Raw genomic sequence first — 14109 nt, forward strand, 5'->3', positions numbered from 1 at the left:
ATTCAAAATATCTATTTCATTATTCAAAATTGGCTATTTCTTAATTTTCACGCTTATTTTGGCATTGAGGTCCTCCGTAACCCCTCTAATGGTCATTACGGCACATATCGTTTATACTCAGTTTATTCCTCTATCAAAAAACTTTAATTTGGTGTATAAATTTTGCCTTGATTAGGGACTGAAGGGTTGCAGCAGTCCATCGCACTTTAGAGTCCTACAAATATACATCACCAGGGACCGCCCATTTATGGGAGAGCTTTCTGTATAAAACTGAAGTAATGTGCTCTTCTGATTGGTAGATAATGTTTGTAATAAATGTTTTTCGGTAGATGGATCAAAACTAGAGTTGAAAAAAAAAAAATGCTGAATGTACTATTTTTTACCTACAGGGTTGAAAAGTAATGGGGGTCAGTATAGGAATTCAGTGCGAATCTACAATAACATTGTTTGTAAACAAGGCCATGTGAATGCTAAAAAATGGCGCATGACCCTATGTTTTTATTGTTGCAAAAGATAGTATAAAAAGAAGATGTGGTATGATTGCCAATGAGACAACTGTCCACAAGAGACCAAAATGACACAGACATTAACTACTATAGGTCACCGTACGGCCTTCAACAATGAGCAAAGCCCATACCGCCTAGTCAGCTATAAAAGGCCCCGATAAGACTATGTAAAACAAGAAACAAGAAAACTAAAGGCCTTATTTATATAAAAAAAATGAACGAAAAACAAATATGTAACACATAAACAAACGACAACCACTGAATTACAGGCTTCTGACTTTGGACAGGCACATGCTTAAATAATGTGGCGGGGTTAAACATGTCAGCGGGATCCCAACCCTCCCCCTAACCTGGGACAGTGGTATAACAGTACAACTTAAGAACTATAAACGCACTATAAAAATCAGTTGAAAAAGGCTTAACTCATCAGATGGACAAAATACAAGTGGATGCGGCCGGGTACTTGTACATCCCGACGAAAAAAGACACTAGAAACAGATCTGAGAGTACTCGCAGTTATCTGACTGCTAGTTCAAGCCTCTAACAACTAATAAAATATCATGCATCTAAGACTAAACTATCAATCCGTACACATCCAACATCCAATGGATTTAGTGTAAAGACGTCATAAACAGCCAGAGAAAAACATGACCTTGTGCTACATTTGCACTTTCATGGATGATATATGAAAGTTTCTAATTTCTAAAGGTGAATAAGGTTTAAATTTATTTCCATACATAGATTTGCATTAAAGTCAATGGGAGATTTTTTACTGAATTTTATACCCCTGTGGTACAGTGACAGAACTGAACGGAGTGAGGGTTAAATAAAAATAAACGTCCCGGACCGTAATTCAGGAATTAAATAAATTGTGTAACGGATTAATGTGTCCTATATCTTGTAAATCGAATAAGAAATGTTGAAAGCAGTGTATATTTATGCCAAATAAACACAAATTAAGTGTTTTATAATTATCCTGAAAGTAAAGGCAACCGGTGAAAATCGTGTTAACTACAACTACTGAAGTAAAACGGTTTTTAAAATGTTGATGGTAAATATTTGAAAAACAATTATTGTGTAATTTTATCGTCAGTGATATATTCTTACATTTTCATATAAAAAAAATAGCCGTAATATTTTGATTCGTAATAATAATTTACATTTTAGTGTATCAGTTAATTTTGTTTTATACACTACATAACGCTATAAAAAGCCATTTTTACGGAAATTCGACCATACAATTTTCTTACGGCATGTTTAAAATATAAGTTTAACATGTATTCTTTCATTTAAAAAAAATCCAGGTGTGTGTTCTTTGGATGCATTAAACTCCTCAACTAAGCGTCTTTTCAGATTTCGCCGTTGCACTATATTGATTTGTGTAGATTTAAGACTAAAAATCACAAGCTCCCTATTGAACAGGGTAGATGGAACAATTATATAGTAAGAACAATAGACTATGTCTTCTATGTAATAAAAATGAAATTGATGATGAAAATGCATTATATATTAGAATGTTAATACTTTGAAGAAAACAGGAAACATTGTCTGTCACATTATTATTTAAAAAATGCAAATATTGTCAAACACAAACAGATTATGTCTTCAAAAAATAAATCAGAATTGAATAAACTATGTAAATTCACTTCATATATTGTGTTAGCAACTGTCTTGTTGTAAATATTGGACATAATTGTCTTCTTTGTACCAATATATATGGTTTATTGAGAATAAAGATATATATAAACGAAAAGACTTTGACAAACTTACACAAAAATATAACAGTCAATATTGGTACCGCTGTCACGAAGAGCTGATTAATTTTAATGACAATGATACGAATCAGATTTGGCGTAGAATTGGTCAAATTGGTATTGGTAACGAGAGACAGATGCGTATTCCGAATGAAGTTAATTTGGATGATTGAACTATATGTAACAATTTAGAAACTATTTTAATTAAATGGAAAAGCAGTTTTCACAGTTTATTGAACCCAAATGTAAATAAAAAGATGTCTAAACCTTGGTGACTTCAAGTAACATTAATAAAGGTTATAGAATTTAAAAAAAAATAAAAAAATATTTGTGTGCACTAGTCACTATAGATTTTTGAACTTTGTGCAAGGATTTAAAGACCGCACAAAACTTTGACATTCTCAGCGCGCGCACATGCAATTTTCCATTGATTGCCTCAAACCACAAGCATACATCGAATTTAATTTAAACAAGAACTATCTTTAAAAAAGATATCCGACGTATTTAAATTTGAGTATATTATGTTTAAAACTATCATTTCGATATTCAGAAGGACAATGACTTAGTGATGCAGGACCTCTTTATGACTTTAATAAAATCTCCATCTGAATGTGACTACAAGAAATTCTTTACTAAGTCTGGTTATATTTAGGCAATAATATATATTATTAAAAATATTGTGATGACACCTAAAAATTTTATTTGTCAAAAAATCCAGTGCAAATAACAAGAAACAAATATACATTTACTACTGTTTACATTAAACTTAATTCATGGTTAACAAAGGTAGAAACTATTGGTAGTATAAGTAGTATCTTTCTGTTTACATTCACCAAAACCCCGCGGAAATCTCACATGCGTAGTTGCGTTCTAAAAGTTTACATTAAAAATTATATAATTGTCCCGAATAAACAGCTGTCATGGATGCAAAGAGGCGGCTCTATTGGAGAAACAATTATTTTAATAAAAATATAAATCTTTGTAAGATTTAGTTCACATATTTATAGTTTTTCACTTGCTTTTCATCACGATATAATTTTCGAGACGTTTTTTCATACACAACCAAATCACCCACCATGACAGCATTTTGTCCAATCACAGAAAGGATTTTCGAGCATGCGTATTCTGTTGTCATAGTTAAGCGTCTTTAAGTTCAAAGGGCACAAACCGAAACTATACCGACAACGTCGGAAAAAGTTGCTCTCTATCAAACTTAAAATAGATTTATCTGCTTATAGACCATTTTTATTGTAATAAAATAGTGTTGTCCGAGGACAATCCATCCGTGTTTTTTTTCATTTTGAGAGTTCTATTAAGTAAGTTTTGAATCTTGAATAAATGACGAAGGTTAATTCCTACCCTACACATAAGACATAAACAATTTAAAGTGTTCTTATATAAACTTTATTGTTACTTAGCATGATATCTTAGTAGTATAAAGGCCAAATTTTATTACATTCTGACAGTTATTAAAACAAATGTTTTTATATTAGTATATATATATATATATCTGTCTGCGGAACATGCTGTTTGCAAACATGTAAGAATTCAGTCAAAATTTTACAAAGAAAATATTTGTTTGGTAATTTTGTTTACCAAAATCATGAAAAATATGCCTTGTTCTGGACAGTAAATATTACTTGTATTTAGATGAAATGAGATAAGATCAGATAACTGTTTAAGCAGAACAATATAAAACGAGCTGCTGTATTAACTCAACGGTTCAATTTTAAGTTATCGATAATTACTTATATATATTATATAAGTAGGCTAGCTGCTAAAAGTGCGTACATACCAACTACTGTGCTAACATTTTCCAAGTTGTCGACTTCGGGAGAGTTCGGAGAGCCAATAATATTTCTTCCGGGAATTTGGTTGTTCAGGTAATCTTGAATAAGTAAGGTGTGAAGGTTATCTATAAAACCTTGAAGATTATTTGAATACACTGTAATAATGCACAACTTGCCATACTTACGGACAGGAACCTTTATTGTTGTTTACTGGTTAATGGTATACATCTTTAGTAAGTATGAATTCTTCTTTTATTTCGTTTTCCTGTGGACTTTTGCCTTGTAAACTATCTATGTATAACGTAAAAAATCCAGCTCAGCTTGTCAGTCTAGTATCAAGCAGCAGGGGGGGGATCCAGTCGTTCCTAACCCAGGACAAAGGGGGGTGGGGGGGTTCCAACTACACGTCCCAATTCAAATGCATTGATTGTCCAAAAAAAGGGGGGGTTCCAACCCCCGGAACCCCCCCTCTGGATCCGCGCCTGATCAAGGTACAAAGACATATTACATTAACATGTTCTCGTCCTAAATATGCATATTAATTTGCTGCTGGACGTTTAGCAGCCACCCATCAGTGGTAAATCCACTAATTTTGATAAAGGGGGACAGTACTTTCTGTCTTTATTTATTTTATTTATAGACAGCGGAAGTCCACCTTTTACAGCAGCGACAAGTACCGACTACTTCACCGACATTAAAATATATATATAAAAAAGAAAAAGATTTTTTTTTATAATATGTAGAGAAGCGTTGCGAGTCGTATCAAATTGTCGTGACGACGACAAGGATGTAAAACCTTAAATTTAGCTTAATATAGATCACGTGAATTCCAATCACTGATTGGTCCTCTTTAAGTGAAAAATTGCGTCATCTTTAGTCGGAAAGGCAAAGCTTCGTTATTTTGTTATGATAATAATAGAGAACTTCCGATGTTCAACAACAATGAAGAAATCCATATAGTTACACTATATCAGGTATATGGTATGGAATGATATCAGTCAAAGAATAGACAGTCAAATAAATAATAATATGCAAACAATATATAGAAATCAGTCACTTTTTTACAGCTTTTTATAGTTGAGTGAAAAAACAAAGGTAGAATATTGTCGACCAGAAATAAATATCATTAGGTAAAAAATCATACAAGCTAGACCCTCCCCCGCCCCTAGTGGAGATATTTAGATATTTTTGAGAATGTGTTATAAATAATTATTTTATTTAAATACGTAAATTAACAACAAGTGTGTTGAGAAAATAGGCGTTCCCCGTTATCATTTATTACTTATTTATTGTAAATAAATAAACATAATCAAGCTGCTTTCATTAAAAAGAGAAATTCAATACGTGAACCTTATTTTTTTAACAATTTTATTGAAATTTTAGATATGTTCATTGTTTTCTGAACAATTGCTTGTTATTCATCATGATTGTAAAAAGTTTGATTCCTGCTCTGCTTTCGATTTTTGTGATGCTTATTGTAGCAAGCATTGTCATCTTAAAGTCTAAGATGACAAATCTTTAAACACATTTCGGGGATATCGCTGATTTATTTCTGAATGATCCAAAATAATCTTTAAACGCTAGTCATTTTTTTAGTTTGATGTCATACATCTTAATGTGTGTGTCATGAAAAATAGCCTGCGAATATATTAATTGGAAATTTATATAATTTAAGTTGCACTTTACCTCGTCACCTTAATGACCAAATCCAATTCATATAGCAAGCTATTGAAATTGCAAGGCAAACCAGTTGACACCTAGTACTTGAAAATGAGCAATTCAGAGAAGTACAGTGGTTGAGTTTTATTGGTGTAGGTCATAGCTGCTTTTCGTTTGTAATTAAAAAAGACAGTCGGGTTTTCCTGTCTGAATTGTTTTACAATGGCCTTTTTATAGCCCTTAATAGCTTGCTGTTCGATGTGAGCCAACACTTTGTGATGAAGGCTGTATTGTAACCTTTTTATTTTGACTACACGGTGTTGATGGAGAGTCGTCTTGTTGGTATTCCTACCACATTTTCTTATTTATAAAGATATTCACTGTAAAATTTGACAAATCCATTAGAATATACTCTAAATACTGAAATTGAATTGTGTTTGCCTTGGAGGGATCTCTGTTATTGAACATTCTATCCGGCATCTTTTTCTCTTGCTTGAAACGTTTTATACCAATCATTTGGGGGCACTTTGTAGCCTACTGATTAGTGAAAGCCAAGGCTTGCATTGAAAATAATACTCAATATAACCTATATAAATGCTTATTGTGTCTACATTGTGTCCACATTGTGTCTTGATTGTGAGTTACAGTTGACCAGAAGCTTATCTTCTATACTATCTATACTATTAAACGAGAAGACCTCATTTTGTGTGTCGCTTCTCTTCCTTCCACAATAAATTAATCATCATGACTCTGTTTTCTATATGTAACATGCATAGTCGCATTTGTCATTCATTCTTATGATTATTCAGATTGAGTTATTTTGGGAGAATAACGACAAAATAGGTGTCCGGATATTGTTTCCGTTATCAGACTGACTTTTAATCATAGATAAGACTTCCAGTTTTAAACATGCACAAGTACAACCAATCGTATGATAGATTACAAAAATGAACAATAAATAAGCCATACAACCAATCGTATGATAGATTACAAAAATGAAAAATAAATAAGCCAATCAGAGCGTTCTCCATGTCATGGTTTTTAGATCGCAAGAACCACAACTATTATACCTCCTTAGAGACAATTATGTTTTCTCGTTTATCCACCTGTAAACTACGATTATACTACTATGAAATACAGAGAATTTATGTATTCTGTCTACTTTTATTGAGTTATTTTGGGAGAAAAACGACAAAATAGGTGTCCGGATATTGTTTCCGTTATCAGACTGACTTTTAGTCATAAATAAGACTTCCAGTTTTAAACATGCACAAGTACAACCAATCGTATGATAGATTACAAAAATGAAAAATAAATAAGCCAATCAGAGCGTTCTCCATATCATGGTTTTTAGATCGCAAGAACCTCAACTATTATACCTCCTTATATTAGAGACAATTATGTTTTCGCGTTTATCCACCTGTTAACTACGATTATACTACTATGATATACAGAGACTCTCTGTATTCTGTCTACTTTTTTCTGAAATATTTACTATCTAAGGGGTCTATTGAAATAAGTAAAACATGTGGAAACAAGAATGTGTCAATAGTATACGGATGCCACATCGGCACTATCATTTACTATGTTTAGTGGACCGTGACATGGGGTAAAATCTCTAATTTGGCATTAAAATTAAAAAGATCATATCATAGGGAACATATTTACTAAGTTTCGAGTTGGTTGGACTTCAACTTCATCAAAAACTACCTCGACAAAACTTTAACCTGAAGCGGGACAGACGGACGGACAAACGAACGAACGGACGAGCAGACTAGAAAACATAATTCCCATAAATGGGGCATAAACATTTATTGTTGGAAGTGAAAGTAGTGATTTGGCCAAAATGAAAGTAGGGTAGAGATTAGAGGAAGGCAGGACTTATTCGGGACGTCGGGATCGGGTGTTTTTAAGATCTGGATTTCGGGATTGATTTTTACGGGATGCGGGAATATTTTTATTTTATTTCGGGATGTCGGGATATGAATTTCGTTAAAATACGCACCTCGGTATTTCATGTTTTTATAAGCTCGGGATTTCGGGATCAGGGCTCCTCAGACCACCCCTCAAATGAGCGTTAGTCATTTATACGAGATTCAAATCCTACCATTGGCATGTTAATAGGGCTCTCAAAAGGAAAAGCACCGATGGATTGTCCTAGAAGCAAATTTTATTAGAATAATAATGGTCTATAAGCAGTTTCATTTATTTCATGTTTGAAGCGGTGCAAATTTTTAATTTAATTTGACTTTTACCAAAAAATGCATTGTAGCAAAGGGGAAGAATAACTGTGGTATAAGGCCAGAAACACGAAAAATAATTGAATTTAACAGAAAGGACTTTGGAAAAAAGGGAGAGGGCTTTTGATACCATATATGAAATTCTCCAGTCATAATACCTTTAACAAAAATTCATCGTACAACAGTTTACACGCTTTATATGCCCGCGATTTCGCGGGTGTGTTCTAGTAATTTATTAAATAACGTGAATGAATGAATGAATTTTTATTCTCATCAACTAATGACATAGTTATAGAGACAATAAGTATATCACAACAATATAATATACAGTGCATGTGTGAAATAATGATATACATTAACCAGAAGGAGAGACTTTCACATTAAAACCTTTAATATATCGATATAATTTTTCTAAAACTGTAATATTATTTGAGGAAACAAGATTACATAATTTCAAGGTGTTTGCATTTTTCCAAAAAAAAATTCCGGTAAATATTTTTGTCTTTTATTAACGAAAGATTTACAAGACAAAATATAATGATATTCGTCACCGATTTCAACCGAGCCACAGATACGACACAATCTATGGTTTCTTGACAGATTGTGCCATCTCCCTGTCTCTACTGGTAGACGGTGGCTACCACATCTGAATTTACAAAACATATACACACAATCCAATGGTAAAATAGATATATATTCTTCAAATTTAAATTCTTTTTTAAATATTCTATAACATACACCTTTAGAGGTAGAATTCATATTTACATAATTCCTGCATGTACAAATTGGTCCTTCAGTTTTTGTTCTACACATTTAGAAATCCACAGAGCAGAAAAAGTACCCTGTTGATTCCAAATATTTGACATTCCACAATTGTCTAATGTGTTTTTAATAAAAACATAACCATTTACTCTCCAAACCATAATTATTAGAATAAATAAAAAAAAAAGTGAGGAGACTTTACATTCATATCCATGTAAAAGACGACGCCAAAACTTTACCATACGTCCTCTTGCATGAAATGAAATGGGATATCTTCCCAGCTTTCCGTAAATATTTTTTTTAGTAGATTGTTTCAAATGTAGTACAAGTTTGTAAAATCGCAAATGTACTTTTTCGAGTAAATCAAAGTTTTCAAAACCTCAAATTTCACATACATACAAAAGTATCGGTAAAATAGTTTTGTCAAATATATCTAATTGACATTCAATAGATAAAACTAATTGACATTCAATAGATAAAAATAGATTTTCTACAGTTTTGTAACAATCCATACATTGCTTTAGTAGCTTTTCTAAATACACATTTTCTTGTCTTAAAAGAAGAGCCACTTTAAAAAAAAAAAAAATCCAAGATATTTATATTCATTCGCTATCTCTATTTCATGATCTTCGATATCTTTGACAGTCGACCTTTTGAGAATACCATAACTTTTGTTTTCTGCACATTTACTTTAGTTTCCATTTTTACAAAAATCACAAAATTCGTTAAACATCAATTGTAAGCCTTCATTTGATTCTGACATCAAAATTGTATCGTCAGCATACAGTAAAATAAACATTTTGAAATAAATATTTTGAAATAAACCATTATATCTTTACTAATAGTTTCTAAACCTTAAGCATTTGTAGTTTCTAGAAAGTCTTGCAAGTCATTTAGAGAGAGATTCTTCCCTTGTCTTACTCCTATATCACAATCAAAGAAGTCAGACTTTTCATTATAATGTACTATACAGGGTTTCGTATCTGAATACATATTTTTTTACAGATCTAAAAAAGATACCATTTATGTGGTTCTATAGAAGTTTGAAATATAATTTAGTTCGCCGTACGTTCATGAATATTCATAATATGTGACCATTTGTTTGCACTTAAAACCCGTGCGGTCATTTTTCTGACCATCGACGCTCGCTATAGCCTTTATAAGAGACACGTGTATTATGTCCGAAATTTCTGTCGTGGGGCCAAAGGACGAAAGTCAACTCTAAAAAGACGACCAAAAGTGACCGCGTACTACAGCTGATGCAGTTTCCTTATTTAATATTTCGTTAAAAAAGGCTCTATAAAGACAGAAAAGTGAGATTTTGTCGGAGTTCAAAAAGACACAAGCACAAGTAAGCTCTGTCAATGCAAACACACGCACGTTTGCCAGTAGTCAAGCCTCTACAATTGCTTCCCAGCCACCGTCTTTTGAATTTAGTCAAGAAGGGATTAAAATCCAGTTCAATTTTAACACCGACCGTATTTCTTCTTAACATTTGCTAACTTCCGAGTCACTCGACCAAAAACTTGACCTACGGTCTATTGTTAAAACTGAACTTGACACTTTGAACCAGCGAAACAAAATTTTGAAAATCGATGAACGCCATGGGTGGGATCCGTCCACGAATATCTGGACGATCCCCTTGCTGACAGTGTTGAAGATGCTTCAAAGTTACGCACTGCCGTTTTCAGAGCGAACCGTTAACGTACAGCTAACAAGCCTTACAGCAGAGGTGGTGGCAGAGGATGTTTCAATGCTATAGACTTTTTTCGTGGCTTCAGCAAAGAATCTGGACCCAGAAATGACAACTACAGTCAGCAAAACTACTCCTAGCAGCAGTACAACGACGGACTTTGCTTTTACTGCAAAAGACCAGGACACACTGCCGTTTCTGTCCCTAGAAAGCACGTAACTTCAGTAGAACCAAGTCAGCAACAGCAACTATTACAAGTGTTCCACCCCTGTCTTAATGAAAAAGTTAAGTATGATATAGATTTTGATGGTTATGAATATACTGATGGAATTAAGACTGTAAAAAATCGATTAAAAGATCATGTCCAGTTTTGGGAAGATAGTTTAAAACCTTCTGAATTAGTTTTAAGCACTGTAAAATTTGGTTACGTTATTCCTTTTATTCAAGAACCTCCATCAGTTTATTTGAATAATAGCAGATCAGCATTTAATAATTTTTCATTTGTTTTGAAAGCTATGACAGAATTAAAACTGAATGGTTGTATTACTGAAATTTCAAATAAACCTTATGTAATAAATTCTCTAACTGTAGCCATCAATGAATCGAAGAAAGAGAGATTAGTTTTAGATCTGAGACATGTTAACAAATGTGTACAAAAACAGAAAATAATATTTGAAGGCGAATAAGAGGCCAATTTTTTGCAGCAATACGCAAAAAAGGTTTTTTTATCATAATATTAATATACATCCAGAACATCAGAAATTTCTAGGTTTTTCCTGGGTAATTGATGGACAAGAAAGATATTTTATTTTCTCAGTTTTACCTTTTGGGTTATCTTCAGCTGGACATATTTTTACTAAAGTTGTTCGTACATAAGTTGATTTTTGGAGATCACAAAGTTTCCCGATATTTGTGTATTTGGACGACGGATGGGCTTGTGACAGCAGGGAAAGGTGAGTACGCATGTCCAAATCTGTTTTACAAACTTTATTGAAATCTTGGTTTTTACCAAAGTTTGCGAAATCAATTTTTTCACCAGTGCAAATATAAGATTTTGCACAACTTTTTGGAATTTTGGATCCTCAATGCTCCTCAACTTCGTACCTGTTTGGCTTAATAAATATTTTGATATGAGCGTCACTGATGAGTCTTGTGAAGACGAAATGCGCGACTGGCGTACAAATTTATAAACCGGGTACCTTTGATAACTATTTACACCACTTGGTCGATACCACTGCTGGTGGAAGTTTCGTCCCCGAGGGTATCACCAGCCCAGTAGTCAACATTTCGGTGTTGACATGAATATCAATAATGTGGTCATTTTTATAAATTTCCTGTTTTACAAAACTTTGATTTTTTCGAAAAACTAAGGATTTTCTTATCCCAGGCATAGATTATCTTAGCCGTATTTTGCACAACTTTTTGGATTCTCAATGCTCTTCAACTTCGTACCTGTTTGGCTTTATAAATATTTTAATATGAGCGTCACTGGTGAGTCTTGTGTAGAAGAAATCGAAAAAAATCTTTCAAATAATGGTTCAACTGCTAGAAATTTGACATGTGTTCTTGGCAAAATTATATCTTTGATCCCAGCTTTTGGTCACATATGCCAATTGATGACACGAAATTTATGCATGTCTGTTTGCCAGAGAAATATTTGGGACTCATATTTGGAAATATCCACCCAAGTCAAAACCGAACTTGAGTTTTGGAAAAGTAATTGTAAATCTATACTTAATTTATTAGTATGTCCTATACACAAGATTCCAGAACGTATTATTTTTTCCGACGCCAGTAGGTACATGTATGCTGGAGCAGGTTTTGTCGATGGTAATGTTTTACAAATTGCTCATTATATGTTTAGTGAACAAGAAAGACTTAAGAGCTCCACGTGGAGAGAGTTGCAATCTGTCGAGTTTATATTAGAAAGTATGTTCGCACAGTTAGCAGGAAAACTTGTAAAAATTTATATTGACAATCAAAATGTCGTGCATATTTGTCGAGTTGGTAGCATGATGCCTGATTTACATGAACTTGCTATGGATACTTATACAACTTACATAGTTAATAGTATTACGATTGATGTTGAGTGGATCGATCCACGATCTGAAAATGTACAAGCAGATTACTTAAGTAGAATTTTTGATTTTGATGACTGGGCTGTGGACGACAGCGTTTTTCTTATGTTTAAAAACAGATGGGGGAAATGTACGTTTGACAAATTTGCAGACGATAAAAATCATAAAATTGCACGGTTTAATTCAAAGTTTTGGGTTCCAGGAACTACAGGAGTCGACTCTTTCTCTTTCGACTGGTCAGGAGAAAATAACTGGAATGTGCCTCCAGTCGACTTAGTTTGCCGAGTTTTAAATCATATGTTAACTTGTCGTGCAAAAGGTGTATTGGTAGTTCCTTAATGGAAGTCTGCTCTATTTTAGCCTATGGTTTGGAACAACACAGAAAATAAATTTTACGATTTTATTACAGAATAATGTTGTTGAATTTGATCGTCCTCCACATTTCTTTTTATCTGGTTCAGACAGAGACAGTGTTTTCGCTCAATCCCCATTCACCAGTAACGTCCCTGTTTTTAAACTTGATTGTTCATCGTAGGAGGTCACATTCCTTTGTACGGTTCAATGCACAATTTTACTATCGGGTGTAAATTTTTACTACAAGGTAAAATACACGTATCGAAACAGGTAACTACTACGGAATGTACCCACAGACACGCTTACATAAGTTTACATTATTAGTTCAAAGTATACTAGCTTTAAAGAATGGAGATGCACCTTGTGCGGTTATAATTTGAGAAGCACCTTGTTCAGTTTATAATTGAGATGCACCTTGTGCAGATTATAATTGAGATGCACCTTGTGCAGTTTGTAATTGCGAAGCACTTTGTGCAGTATAAAAATTTAGGGGCACCTTGTGCAGTTTAAAATTGAGAAGCACCTTGTGCAGATTATAATTGAGATGCACCTTGTGCATTTTGTAATAGCGAAGCACCTTGTGCAGTATATAATTGAGGGGCACCTTGTGCAGTTTAAAATTGAGAAGCACCTTGTGCAGTTTAAATCCAAAAATGCACCTTGTGTAGACTTTAATTGAGAAGTACAAAAAATGCACATTGTGCGATTCAAGGATAAAAATGCACCTTGTGTGGTTTAAAAATGAAATATGCACCTTCTGCTGTTGTTTTTAAAGATGCACTTTGCATGATTGTTATGTTATAGTGATATATATATTTGCTGGTGAGAGCTGATTTATCCTCTCAAGCAGGCTTATCATCTATGGGATCTTGCAAGGGTTGCGGAAACAAACGATGTCTGACTTGCAAACAAATACTGGATACCCAGACTTTTAACAGTCACTCCACTGGCACAGAATACACCATATTTTGCAATGTTAATTGCAAGACTTCAAATGTTGTGTATCTCTTACAGTGTAAATGTGGTAAACAGTATGTTGGCGAGTCAGAACAGCCGTTTCACAAACGAATGAACGGCCATCGTAGCGACTACCAATGCAAGCCAGACCTCCCTCACAGTCGACATTTGAGATCCCCTGGCCACACTAAGGCAGATCTCAATCGACTGACCATTAAAATCATTGACCACAACTCTGCTTGGTCTAAGGAGGATAGACTCGCTCGGGAAAGATTTTGGATACGAAAATTAACAACTTTGGCACCAAATGGGATAA

General features: G+C 33.6%; 1 protein-coding gene across 1 annotated transcript; it reads left to right on the top strand.

Annotated features, from left to right (window-relative positions):
• The first annotated feature begins 12206 nt into the window (after nt 1-12206).
• Nucleotides 12207-12821, top strand: LOC134687747 (uncharacterized). The gene has a single exon (XM_063548204.1). The coding sequence runs from the start codon at nt 12207-12209 to the stop codon at nt 12819-12821; it is 615 nt and encodes a 204-aa protein (XP_063404274.1).
• Nucleotides 12822-14109: the final 1288 nt, after the last annotated feature.

The sequence above is a fragment of the Mytilus trossulus genome, chromosome 10, assembly GCF_036588685.1.
Source record: "Mytilus trossulus isolate FHL-02 chromosome 10, PNRI_Mtr1.1.1.hap1, whole genome shotgun sequence".
NCBI lineage: Eukaryota > Metazoa > Mollusca > Bivalvia > Mytilida > Mytilidae > Mytilus > Mytilus trossulus.